The sequence below is a fragment of the Epinephelus fuscoguttatus genome, linkage group LG23 (assembly GCF_011397635.1).
Source record: "Epinephelus fuscoguttatus linkage group LG23, E.fuscoguttatus.final_Chr_v1".
Lineage (NCBI taxonomy): Eukaryota > Metazoa > Chordata > Actinopteri > Perciformes > Serranidae > Epinephelus > Epinephelus fuscoguttatus.
In genome coordinates, this window is record NC_064774.1 from 6,936,164 (window position 1) to 6,950,666 (window position 14,503).

The following is a 14,503-nucleotide window of genomic DNA, read 5'->3' on the forward strand; positions in this document are numbered from 1 at the left end:
TTAAGAAAAGTTCATCAGATGATGAGAGGAAACAGTTTGTTATCAAAGTCATGGTCCTAAAAACACCAGACAAACTCTGAGACTCTCTCCCTCCAACATCTGTGTCAGAAACTACATGTGATGTGAAATCTATATTTTTATGCAGCAGCTGTTATCAATCATGTGTCTTAAAAACATTCTTGAATCAACAAGACGACAGAATTCTGAGAGAATTGTACGTTCATTAATAATCTTCTGCCCACTGATGGTTATTGTTATCATGTAAAATGTATTGTGTTCAGTTTATAATGTGTACATATTGTAAATAAATCTATATTTATAAGAGAAACCTTGTTCTGACTCTTGTGTGTGTAAATCTGTTCATATCAGACAACTGTGTGTTTTCAAGAACTAAAAGAATTCAACAACAACAACAAAGATAATTATAATGAACTTTATTGCCTCTGAAAACAGTTACAAATTACTGCTTTACATGTTGCATTAATGATGAGGAAATAACTTTATAATGTGACGTGGTGTTTTTCTACAACCACAGAAACAAAGACATGTAATGAAAGAAAATTTGAGGCACAAAACTGTAAACTCTTTAATCCTCTGCTGCAGGCACAGGAGCTCTTCAGCATCATCTGTTAATCTGTTGCACCCATATTCTGTATTGAACTTTGTCTTTACTTCATCCGTCTGTGTCTCTCCTTATTGAAATGTGAGCAGCGCTGGTTGTCACAGAATCAACAGTAAATTCATTCTGTGATATCAGACTGTCAATTTAAAGCCCTGCCTTCAAAATGTTCCTGAACAGATGAGTAAAAAATAAATGTTAGGACAGTAAAAACTTTTTCTTTATGGAAACGTCTTGGCATCAAGTCAAAAACTGGCATTTAAAGGGATAAAATTCAGAAAATAAATGAACATTTGGTAGTTATGATCAGGACTGACGTTTGTTGAAAAAATAACTCAGTAAAGTGGAAAATTATGTAGAATAATTTAATACAATTTTAGTATGGGGTATTTTTGTCAAGAGGAAATTTTAAATAAAATTAAACAAAAAATAAAATAAATTTTCCATCTAAAAACATCAGTGAAATGTAAAAAAAAGACATTTAAAGGGTTCAGTGTGAAAAAAGAATAATTATTTGGTAGTTATGATAAGAACTGTAGATTGATGAAAGATTTACTTCAGTGAAAGTGGAAAATAATATGAATATATAATATTTTCATGGCAGTTTTTTTTGATGCGGACATTTTTGTCCATGAATGACACCAGAGGAACTTTTTGTAAAGGCTGCACTGGTGTTAAAAGCATCTTCACTTCAGTACAACTCATCATGTACTAACATTCTGTTCTCTTTGCATCAACAGTGACTGTCATTACAGTCCATCTGAAGTCTGAGCCAGCAGCAGCAACAAGCTCACTGTTGTGAACATGTCAGGACAGGAACTAACAGCAGTGGCACCATGAAGACAACCAGCACAAGCTCAGCTGCAGTGTTTCTGATTTCTCTGCTTCACTTGCTAACGTTACAGCAGGGCGGCAAACACAAGAGCCAGCTCTGTCCTCATCAGCCTGAGCTCTCCTCAGAGCCCAGAGGGGCAGCACCACATCAAGACTCCTGAAACACTTGACTCAAAGGCTGGTGCACACAACTCCAAGGTCCTGCTCTTTGTCTTGTTTGTTTCGCAGTGCAATGTATGATAAGGTACAGTGATGGACAGCCAGTGCAGCCAGCACAGCCAGTGCAGCTGCTGCTGCCAGTCCCAGTACAACACAGAGGCTGATTCTTCCCCGACTCACTGGTGCTGGTGTTGGTGTCACTGGTGCTGGTGTTGTTGTCACTGGTTTGGGCTTGTCAACAGCTGCTGTAAAGAACATTAAAAAGGTGTATGTTATTTATCTGAGGAGAAAAAAAAGGCTTCCATAAACAGTAATAATTAAGAGTTTTAATAATAAAACTATAGTGCCCAGCTGTGTCAGGAATAAATGAGCCGTTTAAAGGCACTACTGAGAAATTAACAGGTTTTCAGGAAAGTCTGCAAAGGGGAACTGAAACATGATCTGTGTCAGAGGTGAATATGAAGGCTTCCTTTTGTAAACAGCTTGTCTTTTATCACAGTTCAATCTCACGATTCATTTTTTGTTGTAGTTTGCATGTAGATGACAAACAATCTGAGAGAAACTATACAGACCTGTTTTATTCTGGCAAACAAACATTTTAAGATACTTTAAGGTCAGATTTTTTTCAGGAATTTGCTTTGAACCAACATTTGTGTTATGGCATCAACAGCTGATGTGTTCATGCGCTGTCACACTTGAGTTGAGTCGACTCACCAGTGATGTCGAGCGAGAACTCTTTAACCTTCCTGCCAAAGTCAGTGGCCATCCTGCAGAGGTACACACCCGAGTCATTCATCTTGACTCGGGACAGATGAAGGCGGACACGTCCTCCTCTGAGAGCGTCTTTGTCACACTGCACCCGTCCTGCAAACTGCTCGTGCTGAGACTCCTCAATACAGTTGTCCAGATGATAGAAGACCTTCAGCCCTAACACCTTCTGACAGTGGATCTTCAGTGAGGGGAGGGGAATGTCGGTTTCAGACGAGAAGCTCCATTCAACTGTGACGTCACTGTTCTCCTCTGCCTGGTACTTCAGAGGAGTGTCATAAGGCTTAGACACCCCTGAGAGGAAGAGGAGGAGAGAGGAAAGAGATTAACGGAGGCTCGAAATGTTGGGTCACAGGCTGCACTCATCACATCTACACATTAAATACTATCATAGTATTTTTCTCACAACACCGTATATTTCCAATTCTTCAAAAGCATGCAGGAAATGAGACATGCAGGCTGCACACAAAACGCTACTGCACACGCCACACCTCTCTTATGGAAAAAGTGTCAGGGTCAAGTAGACTATGATGACAAAACAAACAGCTGACAGTGCGGCACGAGGAGGAATGCAATGTGAGTATTACATGTCCTTATATGGACGTGACTCAGCCTGTGAAGTCATTCATGCATTCATGTACCTTACCAGAAATCACCTTTATACAAGCAGTGGGCATTAAATGCAGAGCATTAATAAATGTGTACAGTCAGTCAGTAAACATTAAATTAAGCAGTAATTCAAGCGAGAGCTTTGCATTAAAAAATATTTCTTGTGTATTTTGTTGCGCAACAGAACGGTTGAGAATAAATGTTGTTTTAAAGTGTTTACATTCAATATATGCTGAATCATTTTTTGATGTTTTTTAAAAATTGGCAACAAACATTCAGCGTCTGTTGCTCTAGCTTCTGCAGTGTGTCTCAAATCACTCTGATAAGCAGTTCAACTCAGGACACAAGAAGAGAAACGGAAGTGAGGAACGTAAACAAATGACTAAAGTCAAGAGATTCCTCCCCTGAAGAGCCGATCTCCAGAGCTATGACACGCCAAGAAGTTCTTTAAAAATGCATTTAATTCTGGGGATGGCGAAGCTGGAAATAGGACAGTGGCATGAGGTGTCCAGCCGCCACCAATGTGGAGTCGTATACTGAAAATAATAGGGGCGTATTTTTTCATCCGTGGTGTTCGCCGCTGGTGCATTTTGGCCTCATCCTAGGAAAAATGCAAATAAACAAAAGCAAAATTGCATCCTGTTGCTTGTGATGCAAATGACTCATGAACCATTCTCTTTATAATCTGAGTCCACTAGATGGCGCTCTCTGTTCATCAAAAGGGTTGAAATAAACGACAAGCAGTTCTAATAAATAAACAATAAGAGAATAAAGAGCCCTTTTTCACATGAACAAACTTAGCACTGTGGCACTTTGGCACTGTGGAAGAACTTAGCATCCCCCCACTGGGTGGTGCCCTGTGTCGCCTAAAGGAAGATCCACCATTGGTGGCGCCAGAGGACAAATTATCACCAAAACCTTGATGGGAATCCTGTAGGGAACATGAGTGTCTGTACAAAATTTCACAGCAACCCATTTGATAACTGCTGAGATATTTCAGTTTGAACCAAAGTGATGCGTTGACCAACTTTGTGCATCCTTAAAACTCACCATGTCTTAGTTTTGGGGCATGAAGTAACTTTACAAAGTTGCTACAATACTAGAAAACATGACCTCAGGTGTCCCTAACTGCAAGAGACTAAAATGTCATTTCATCATTTCTCTTTATGTCAGTGGAATAAAGTGAAGGTGTGAACTAACCACAGACACAGGAGGTCAGGTTGATGAGCAGCAGGATGATGCAGATCATCTTCTCCCTGTGACAGACAGACTCGTATGAACATGTGTGATGGTAGCAACAAAATGCATCCAGTAACATATAACCCTTCGCAGTGTCAGTGCCCACATATTCCCACTGAGAGAGTTCACTTTCTATCCTCAACACAGTCTTTCTCAGGTTCACCGTTACCTGCCTTGTGGTTAGGCAGTGTTTCAGTCATTCATTTAACTCCACCCTGCACGACCTGCAGGGCTGAATTGTTCCCACAGACATGCACACAGTCAGACATGCACACAGCTTCCTATTTCCTCACACCTTACAGTGTGTAAGGTAAGGTAAATAAAAAAATGCAACTAACAAACGAGATGTGTAGCCCTTACCAGCAGAGTCAGTTCTTCTCAGTATGAACTCAGATGTCTTCAGTCTGTCAATAAGATGAGCCGCCACACTTTGCTTATATATTATGCAGAAACAGGGAGGTGTGTCCTCCACTGCATCCGGCACACACACACCCTGCACACATCACAGCAGGCTTGGCTCTTCCTCCTTACGTTATGCTAGACGGTCAAACTGGTTTATAAGGCATAACACTCACATGACGACACTGGTACAGGGAAACAACCACGAGGTACTTTCCACACAGAAAACGGGAATTTTGCCTCTGAATGTAAATCTAATAATATTAAACATTTTGCATGCAACGAAATATGTTACTACACATGCATGTAGATGAATTATACTGACATAAACATGATAATTTACAACCTACAGCATGCAATCAGAGTTTTAATATTTAACTTTAAGTCTCTGCTTTTTGCATTTATTAAAAAGAATCATCCAAAAATACAACCATCATTGCACTTTTGCACTTTTTAAACTGATGAAAACACTGCAACATATTAAATGCATATATGCACGCTCATTTATTCTTTAAACCATTAACCATACTTTACCCCTTACACCGTTTAACAAGAGCCACAGCCTGTACACAGGCTGACCTTTGTGGCTCCTGCAGAAGCAGAGCAGCAAGAGGCAGGCACCCACCACAGGAAGAAGGATGCATGCGAGGGAGGAGGCAGGCACTGTCGCTCAGGACGCTGTGCTTCACGACAGAAATACCACAGCTTGGCCTCAGTGCAAACAAGCTAGTAGTTCTGTCTGTGCAGCTGGCACAGCTCACATCTAATGCATCCTGCTGCAGCATTCCTTTGTAGCGGAAGATGCTTTTGTTATGGTGGATATTTAACACTTAATGTAATTATGAAAACTCAACAAGGTAATGTTTGTGTCTCTTGGAAAGACAGCACAGGTTTAAGTTTTTTTTAAAAAAGTTTCGGCTCCTCTCATCTGTGACAGTCAGGCAGCTCTCTGGTGATCAACCAGCCGCAGAGACGTTACACTCGTGTCCGTCATCAGACACGGAAACACTGCGGATGGTCATGTTTCCTGTGGAGCTGCTCCTGATGAGGGGCCAGTTTTAATAGAAATCAGACATGAGACTCAAGGAGAAAGTCGACCCATCTGCAGCACAGACTCACAGCGTCTCCCTCCATCACAGGAAGGTCTGGACTCTACAGGATCACAGAGCCAGCTGAGTGACAGAAAGACAAGAAGTCCGTTGAGTGTTTCCTCAGACCCTTTCCCTTCTCTGTGCACCTTGATGTTGTGCCAGAAGTCTGCAGTCTGCTTGTGCTTGTGATCATTACAAGACACAACCTGTGCCAGTGAAATCTGACGTCCCATCCATGGGATTGTTTGATAATCATGTAAAATAACTGCTGTATTTGTTGTTATTGAAGTGGTTTAGTCATGTGATTTGGCTTCTAATAATTACATCCCATAACATTCAAAAATAAGGCCTCTTTTCTCTTTGCAGTGATAGCAGCAGATTTTGTACAAGAACACAAAAGTCCCAGCAAACCCAGGAATCAGAATGACTCAGCCCATAAACAACGCCTGAGGAAAAAACACCCAGAGCTCAGTGTCTCCGTGAAAACGCCCAGGTGCTCTTCAGGAAACACCTACCTGGCTGAGGCATAGCGGGGCGTGGTTGCCAGCTCAGAGACGCGCTTGTGACCTCTGGTTGCTATGCTTTGGGATATCCATGGAGGAAGGCTGACGCATAATCACGCAGTGAGGAAGATGGCCCAACTGGCCTGTTTATGTTGCTGCTACTGTAGCCCACTTGTATAGGTAGCTTTTCTCTTCACAGTCTGTCTTCACGGCATGTTTATGGAAGCTCTACCTCACTGATTAGTTCGCTCTATTCAAAATGTTTTCATGGATCATGATGGAGGAATGCACACTGTAAAAGATTTGACTGTACATTCAGCTGTAGAGTCACTGTGACATTGGGGTTGAGTTGAGTTGTTTTTTTTTTCCTCAGGCGTTGTTTCATTATGGGCTGAGTCATTCTGACTCCTTGGCTTGCTGGGATCTTTGTCTCCTCGTAGCACAAAATCTGCTGCTATCACTGCAAAACAAAAATACCCGAGAGGCCATGCAGAGGCTGGGAAAATGACTCACTGCTGATCTTTGTTGTTTGATTTCACAGGGTGCACAACTGAGATTTAGAAAAGAAAAACAGGGGAAAGAACAGGCGAATAAGGGAAGGAAAGACCTTAGTACTTTAGTGAAAGTATTAAACAACTTTAAACACTGACTGAGAGGAAGGGATGGGTTGCCTCAACCAGTAACAACGCAGTTTCAAAATAAAATTACGTGGCAACTAAGATAAAAAGACTACAGACAGACAGACCTATGTTTTAGCCTCTTTGTAGCTAATAATTCATAATGCCAAGTTGCATGTATAAAACAGCAGCAGTGGATGAGACACTGGACAGAGCAAATCAAAGTGACATTTTTTTGCTTGTTGCTGCAGCAGACAGGTCCGGTCTGAGTGTGTTACAAGAGTTAATGCCTTCACAGCAGCTGTAGCTTTAACCCTAAATAAGTCCACATCAAATCAAACTACTGTACATTGGAATATTTTGGAGAAAACAGACTCGTGAACCGATGTATAACTGAGTAATGTTAATTCAGTCAGAAACACTTTGGTCAAAGAAAACTTTATTCCCATTTGCAGTAATATATTTGGTGGTATGGCTCTGTTCTGGGGCCTCTCTGCCTTTCCATGGACCTACACAGAAAGCCTCTTCCACGCGCCCACGTGGAAAGCCTTAAAGGGAAATTTCAGTTTATTTCAACCTGTCTCCTATCGTCCTAAATTTGTTTGCAGTGACTAGTGACATAGAAATAATAGTTAGCATGTTAGCCATTAGCCTAGATACAGCCGGGGCGCATAGTAGCGTCAGACCTGTTAAAACGTAAGTGAACGGGCAACCTTCAAGTGCAAAGTTAGTCCACTAAACAAGCTTTTTTTCCACAAAGACTGCCTCATATCGTTAGGATAAATGTCAGAGAACAAATAGAAAACGACATGTAAACGTGTTGTCTTACCTTACCGGTGTGCTGCCATGTTTGTTTACCATTTAGCTCTGCTTTCCAAAGCGTGGCCAAAATATCGCAAGAACAAGCAGCGATCTCATAGCGTGCCTGAAATCTCGCGAGAACAACAGCTGGACGGCAGAACCGGACAGTAGCCTGAAAAGTTCATTCATTTATTTTATGAAAGATTTATAGAATAATGGCTGACTTTTTGCCAGACTTCGACTTTGTGGAGGAGGAATTTGATTTTGCAGAGTTTGATGGCCGCCCTTATTTATTTGAGCCAGAATACACTGACGAAGAGCTTCGTGAACTTGAAGAACGGAGGAGGAGGAGGAGAGAGGCACAACAGGTAGAGAACGAGAGAGGAGGAATGGCTGCTGCAAGGCTGCGTAGCTCTGGAGATTGGTGGTGTACCTGTGAATGCTGTGCCCCAGTGCCCACAGAAGAGGAATGTCTCTGTTGCAAGGAATGGGACCGGCCGCAGCCTTATTTTCAAGGTCTGGATGTGACCGAGGACGAGACACCTCCACCTGGAGTAGTATCCAGCTGGGCTTTATCTAGAGCTGGCGAGATATATTTTGGCCGTGCTTTGGAAAGCAGAGCTAGATGGTAAACAAACATGGCAGCACACTGGTAAGGTAAGACAACACGTTTACATGTCGTTTTCTATATGTTCTCTGACATTTATCCTAACGATATGAGGCGGTCTTTGTGGAAAAAAAGCTTGTTTAGTGGACTAACTTTGCACTTGAAGGTTGCCCGTTCACTTACGTTTTATCAGGTCTGACGCTACTATGCGCCCCGGCTGTATCTAGGCTAACGGCTAACATGCTAACTATTATTTTATTATTTTGTCACTAGTCACTTGAAACAAATTTAGGACGATAGGAGACTGGTTGAAATAAACCGAAATTTCCCTTTAAGGCAGAGTGAGCACACCTCCCTGCCCTTCCATGTGCACACATGGAAAGACTAAGGCAGAGGGAGCAGCAGCAAAGACCCCCCGGGAACTGAACAGAGCAGCATCAATGACAAACAGAAATGACATTGATAAGTCAGACTAAGCATGAAAAGGAGGAGCTGGGGTGGAGAAGGGTTGCAGAGCATCTTGCAGAGGAAGCAGCAACAGTGGACAGGCCAGAGCAGTTTAAATAGGCCGCCCTGAATGAGATTTGCCAATTGGTTGCATTAACCTCACAGGTAAAGCCCATATATTACTGTGATTCAACAGTGTACTTCTAATTATTATATTCACCTGTATGAATTTCATGATAAAATTCTGAACATGGTTAAATACCAGAGCCGTAGCCTTTAAGGTGATAGTAATGTAATTTATTGTAAGTACCGTTACATATTGTAACTTTCTGGAAATAATTTGCAGCGTAGAAATATGTCAAAGGGCATATGAGTACGTGTGTGTGTGTGCGTGTGTGTGTGTGTGTATGTGTGTTTATGTGCAGAAACAGAAAGCAAGAAAGAGTGGATGTCGAACACAAATGATTTCTATGATGTTTTTTCTGTGTGTGTGTGTGTGTGTGTGTGTGTGTGTGTGGGAGTGTGCATGTTTTGCAGCCTTTACTTCAAATCCAAGGGAGGTTGGAGAACATATTTAAAGTGCCTTGTACAAAGGCACTGTCTGTGCAGCCCTCACCCTCTTGGATACAGCTGCTTATCAACAAAACACTGACAAAAACACAGGAAGGAATGAGCATGACAATTATCTGGAGGATAAGTGAATGTGAGCATTGTCACTCCCAGTTATTAGAACCAGCTTGTTGTACTTTCAAACACCAAACATGTGTGATAAGATTTTTACCTCCATGGTACTTAGCAGCCCGGGCTCATTCCCAGGACATCAAATACCAATGGTCTGCCACGCCCCCTCGGTGTCTGACGTCATGTTACCATGGTGCTTCAGCTTCTTTGAATGACAATGAAAAGTGTGCAACCCTCTGTGGAGGTCACCTTGTAGATTATTTATGAGACAATGCCCAGACATGTAAAAGTCCCCACCTTCCATATCAACAGGATTTACTTTACAGGAAGAGGAACACTGAAAGCTTTTGGGATTCCTCCTCACAGAAGAGTACTCAGCCCTCTAAAGTCCTCTAGATAAACTGAGGGTATAAACACCTAACATGTATTATGATGGTTACTGTCATGTGACATCTTCAAAGTGAATGTTTAGGCAATTCCTTCTGTTTTTGTCTATGAGACAAGAAACGCAGAGTTAAAGCAGCAACTTCATGCAAAGGCTTTGGCTTACAGGGCCCCTGAGATACCGTAATGACAGAATGGGTTGATCTCCACCGATTTCACAGTTCTGCTCTAAAACTACCTCGTTAGGTTAAGGCAACAAAACTACCTGATTTGGTTCAGGCAACAAAACTACCTGATTTGGTTAACCCTTTTGTTATCCTCCCAGACATGATTCGTTTACTAGCCCCTCAGGGTGCAACTGACCCTTATTTATTAAGCTGTTATAAAGCATGAAAAATAATTTATCATCTAATGATGTGTTTCATTTTTTGCATGTGTCTGTCCTGTGTGCGTGAGTGTGTGTATGAGTGTGCGTGTGTGTGTGTGTGTGTGTGTGTGTGTGTGTGTGTGTGTGTTTTATGAGTTTATGTCTAAAAACAAGCAGATTTTTATTTTTTTTTTATTAAAGTCAGGTTTAGCGTGACATATGATGATGGATTATCAAAGATTGGTACCTATCAAAGTTTTTTCTGAAAATTCTTTTGAAACCATGTTTTTATTTTTTTAATGGCAGCAGATAAAAACACCTGCTCTGCTTCCGGGTCAAACTGACCTGGTTTTATTTGGCTGTTTATAAATCATAAATAATAAATTATCATCCAGTGATGTGTTTCAGTTTTTTGCGTGTGTGTGTCTGTGTGTGTGAGAGAGTGAGAATGTGTATCTGTGTGTGTGTGTGTGTGTGTGTATGTGTGTTTTTGTGTGTAAAAACAAGCATAAATTCTGATTTTTTTTCATCTATAGATAGGTTCGATATAGGTTTAGAGTGACATATGTTGATGGGTTATCAGGGACTGGTACATGTCAAAGATTTGTCAGAAAATTGCTTTGAAACCATTTTTATTTTTTGAATGGCAGCCAATAATGACACCATCAAATTGACTGGGCTTGATTTGGCTGTTCATAAAGCATAATGAGTTCGTCATTGTCCAATTATTTGTTCCGTTTTTTGCATTGAGAGCCTTTATCAGGACCAAAGAGCAGACCAATTAGTATTTTGCCTGTCTTAAGCAAAATTATGGAGAAAATCCTTTTTAACCAAATTCAGAGATATTTCGAAGATAATAGCATTAATTCTGAGCACCAGCATGCCTACAAAACTGGCTATTCGACCTGCTCAGCCTTAACATCTCTTACTGATGATTGGTTGAAAAGTATTGATGAGAAATTGATTGTAGGTGCAGTACTTTTAGATTTTAGCGCAGCTTTTGACATCATAGATCATAAGCTATTACTCAGAAAGCTGTCAGCTTATAAGTTCAATGATTCGGCTCTTAAATTATTAAAAAGTTACCTGTCTAACCGACAACAATGTGTGATGTTTAATGGCACCCTCTCAAACACTGCAACGCTGAATAGTGGGGTTCCACAGGGGAGTAGCCTTGGGCCGTTACTATACTCCATCTTTGTTAATGACATGCCATATGCATTAAAGCGTGCAGGTTCTGTGATTTACGCGGATGACATGACATTGCATGTCTCCGCAGAAAACATTACATCTGTTAATAAGTTACTGCAACAGGAATTAATGCTGGTTTCAGAGTGGGTTTTGGAGAATAAGCTAAAACTGAATGTCTTGAAAACTAAGTGTATGGTTATTGGCTCTAATCATGTACTGAGGTCTGAGCCCAAACTGTGTCTTTCTATGCAAGGCATTGCTATAGAACAGGTTAAAGAAGCCAAACTATTGGGAGTAACAGTGGATGAAATTTTATCTTGGTCTAGTCATATTAATAATATAGTGTCCAAAATGAGTAGAAACATCTCGAACATTAGAAGATGCACTTATCTGCTGAATGAATCAACTGTCAAACTATTAATTAACTCTTTAGTTCTGTCTCATCTGAACTACTGCCCAACAGTTTGGTCCAGTGCCTCAAAGAAAGATCTTTTTAAACTTCAGCTTACTCAAAACAGAGCAGCACGCCTTGCTCTGCGGTGCTCTATCAGAGACAGTGTTATGAGTATGCACGCGAGGCTCGCATGGATGCTGGTGGAGGAGAGACTGGCTTATAGTCTTACAATGTTCTTGAGAAAGACTTATACCTCACATAAACCTGTTTGTTTGTTCTTACAACTTCAACCAATAAATGAAAAACATAGTTATTGTACTAGGCATGCCTCAGGTAACAACTTCACTTTGCCTTTACCGAGAACCAATGCACTTAAAAAGTCAGTTATGTATAGAGCTGTAGCTCACTGGAACAGTCTCCCCCCACACTTGATCACAATTGCTGGAATGTCGAGTTTTAAAATGAAACTGAAGGAAGCTGTGTTTCGTCATGAAATTATGTTGAATAATACTATGCAATTATGAAATTATATTTAACTCTCTTATCATGTTAATACATCTGTGTTGAATGTCATATTATACTTGCTTCATGATACTCTTCTATAATCATGTTAAATATTTACCTGGAGTGACTATGTTATTCCTTTTTATCATGTTAAAACTTTTATATTGTATTAGTTTATGTAAATTTCTATAATCATGTTAATATATGTGTTCAGGGAGAGATGTGTGTGTGTGTGTGTGTGTGTGTGTGTGTGTGTGTGTGTGTGTGTGTGTGTGGTTTGGAATATCTGATTCATTATGTAAGCAAACATTGTTTTTGAAATTTAGTATCACATTTGTAGTGTGAAGTCATGCTTTGAAGTGTGTGCGTGTGTGTGCGGGGTTAGAGTGTGTATGCATCTTTGTGTGGGTGGTTGTGTGTGTGTGTTTGTCGCCATCTGCTGGATTGTGACCCATTTTACAACCTGGTCAAATTGACCTGGGAAGGCTCTAGGTGTTTCTTGTTTCAGTACAACACCTATAATTCAATCAAAAGTTGTGGTAATAAATTTTATTTGCAAAGGGCCTGACAGGGTACCACCCATGTAAGTTTGGTGCATGTATATGAAAAAACAACATTTTTATGATAAAACTACTGTTTTCTTCGGGCTAAAAAGACGAAACTACCTTGTAAGGTTAATACAACAAAACTATCTGGTAAGGTCAAGGCAACAAATCTACCTTGTAAGGTTAAGGCAACCAAAACTACCTTGTAAGGTTAATGCAACAAATCTACCTTGTAAGGTTAAGGCAACCAAATCTACCTGGTAAGGTTAAGGCAACAAAACTACCTTGTAAGGTTAATGCAACAAATCTACCTTGTAAGGTTAAGGCAACCAAATCTACCTGGTAAGGTTAAGGCAACCAAAACTACCTTGTAAGGTTAAGGCAACAAATCTACCTGGTAAGGTTAATGCAACAAATCTACCTTGTAAGGTTAAGGCAACCAAAACTACCTTGTAAGGTTAATGCAACAAAACTACCTGGTAAGGTTAATGCAACAAATCTACCTTGTAAGGTTAAGGCAACCAAATCTACCTGGTAAGGTTAAGGCAACCAAAACTACCTTGTAAGGTTAAGGCAACAAAACTACCTGGTAAGGTTAATGCAACAAATCTACCTTGTAAGGTTAAGGCAACCAAAACTACCTGGTAAGGCTAATGCAACAAAACTATCTGGTAAGGTCAAGGCAACAAATCTACCTGGTAAGGTTAATGCAACAAATCTACCTTGTAAGGTTAAGGCAACCAAAACTACCTTGTAAGGTTAATGCAACAAAACTACCTGGTAAGGTTAATGCAACAAATCTACCTTGTAAGGTTAAGGCAACCAAATCTACCTGGTAAGGTTAAGGCAACCAAAACTACCTTGTAAGGTTAAGGCAACAAAACTACCTGGTAAGGTTAAGGCAACAAAACTACCTGGTAAGGTTAAGGCAACCAAATCTACCTGGTAAGGTTAAGGCAACCAAAACTACCTTGTAAGGTTAATGCAACAAATCTACCTTGTAAGGTTAAGGCAACCAAATCTACCTGGTAAGGTTAAGGCAACCAAATCTACCTGGTAAGGTTAAGGCAACAAAACTACCTTGTAAGGTTAATGCAACAAATCTACCTTGTAAGGTTAAGGCAACCAAATCTACCTGGTAAGGTTAAGGCAACCAAAACTACCTTGTAAGGTTAAGGCAACAAATCTACCTGGTAAGGTTAATGCAACAAATCTACCTTGTAAGGTTAAGGCAACCAAAACTACCTTGTAAGGTTAAGGCAACCAAAACTACCTTGTAAGGTTAATGCAACAAAACTACCTGGTAAGGTTAATGCAACAAATCTACCTTGTAAGGTTAAGGCAACCAAAACTACCTTGTAAGGTTAATGCAACAAAACTACCTGGTAAGGTTAATGCAACAAATCTACCTTGTAAGGTTAAGGCAACCAAATCTACCTGGTAAGGTTAAGGCAACCAAAACTACCTTGTAAGGTTAAGGCAACAAAACTACCTGGTAAGGTTAATGCAACAAATCTACCTTGTAAGGTTAAGGCAACCAAAACTACCTGGTAAGGCTAATGCAACAAATCTACCTTGTAAGGTTAAGGCAACCAAAACTACCTGGTAAGGTTAATGCAACAAATCTACCTTGTAAGGTTAAGGCAACCAAAACTACCTTGTAAGGTTAATGCAACAAAACTACCTGGTAAGGTTAATGCAACAAATCTACCTTGTAAGGTTAAGGCAACCAAATCTACCTGGT

General features: G+C 40.5%; 1 protein-coding gene across 2 annotated transcripts; it reads right to left on the bottom strand.

Annotated features, from left to right (window-relative positions):
- Positions 1-1,147: 1,147 nt before the first annotated feature.
- LOC125883619 (uncharacterized) lies at positions 1,148-5,012 on the bottom strand. 2 transcript variants are annotated; one of them, XM_049568051.1, is made up of 4 exons: positions 4,589-5,012; positions 4,190-4,245; positions 2,327-2,674; positions 1,148-1,857 (listed from the first exon to the last, which is right to left on the bottom strand). In XM_049568051.1, the coding sequence occupies exons 2-4, from the start codon at positions 4,236-4,238 to the stop codon at positions 1,625-1,627; spliced, it is 630 nt and encodes a 209-aa protein (XP_049424008.1). In that variant the 5' UTR covers positions 4,239-4,245; positions 4,589-5,012; the 3' UTR covers positions 1,148-1,624. The 2 variants fall into 2 exon arrangements, with proteins under 2 accessions (XP_049424008.1, XP_049424007.1); XM_049568050.1 differs by having other exon boundaries at positions 4,190-5,012.
- Between the last annotated feature and the right edge of the window lie 9,491 nt (positions 5,013-14,503).

Coding starts and splice junctions, on each gene's coding strand:
- LOC125883619 (XM_049568050.1), bottom strand. CDS start 4,307: ATGTTACTGGATGCATTTTGTTGCTACCATCACACATGTTCATACGAG. Junction 2,675..4,189: donor CCTGACCTCCTGTGTCTGTG/GTTAGTTCACAC, acceptor TCTTCCTCTCAG/GGGTGTCTAAGCCTTATGAC. Junction 1,858..2,326: donor GTTCTCGCTCGACATCACTG/GTGAGTCGACTC, acceptor TGTTCTTTACAG/CAGCTGTTGACAAGCCCAAA.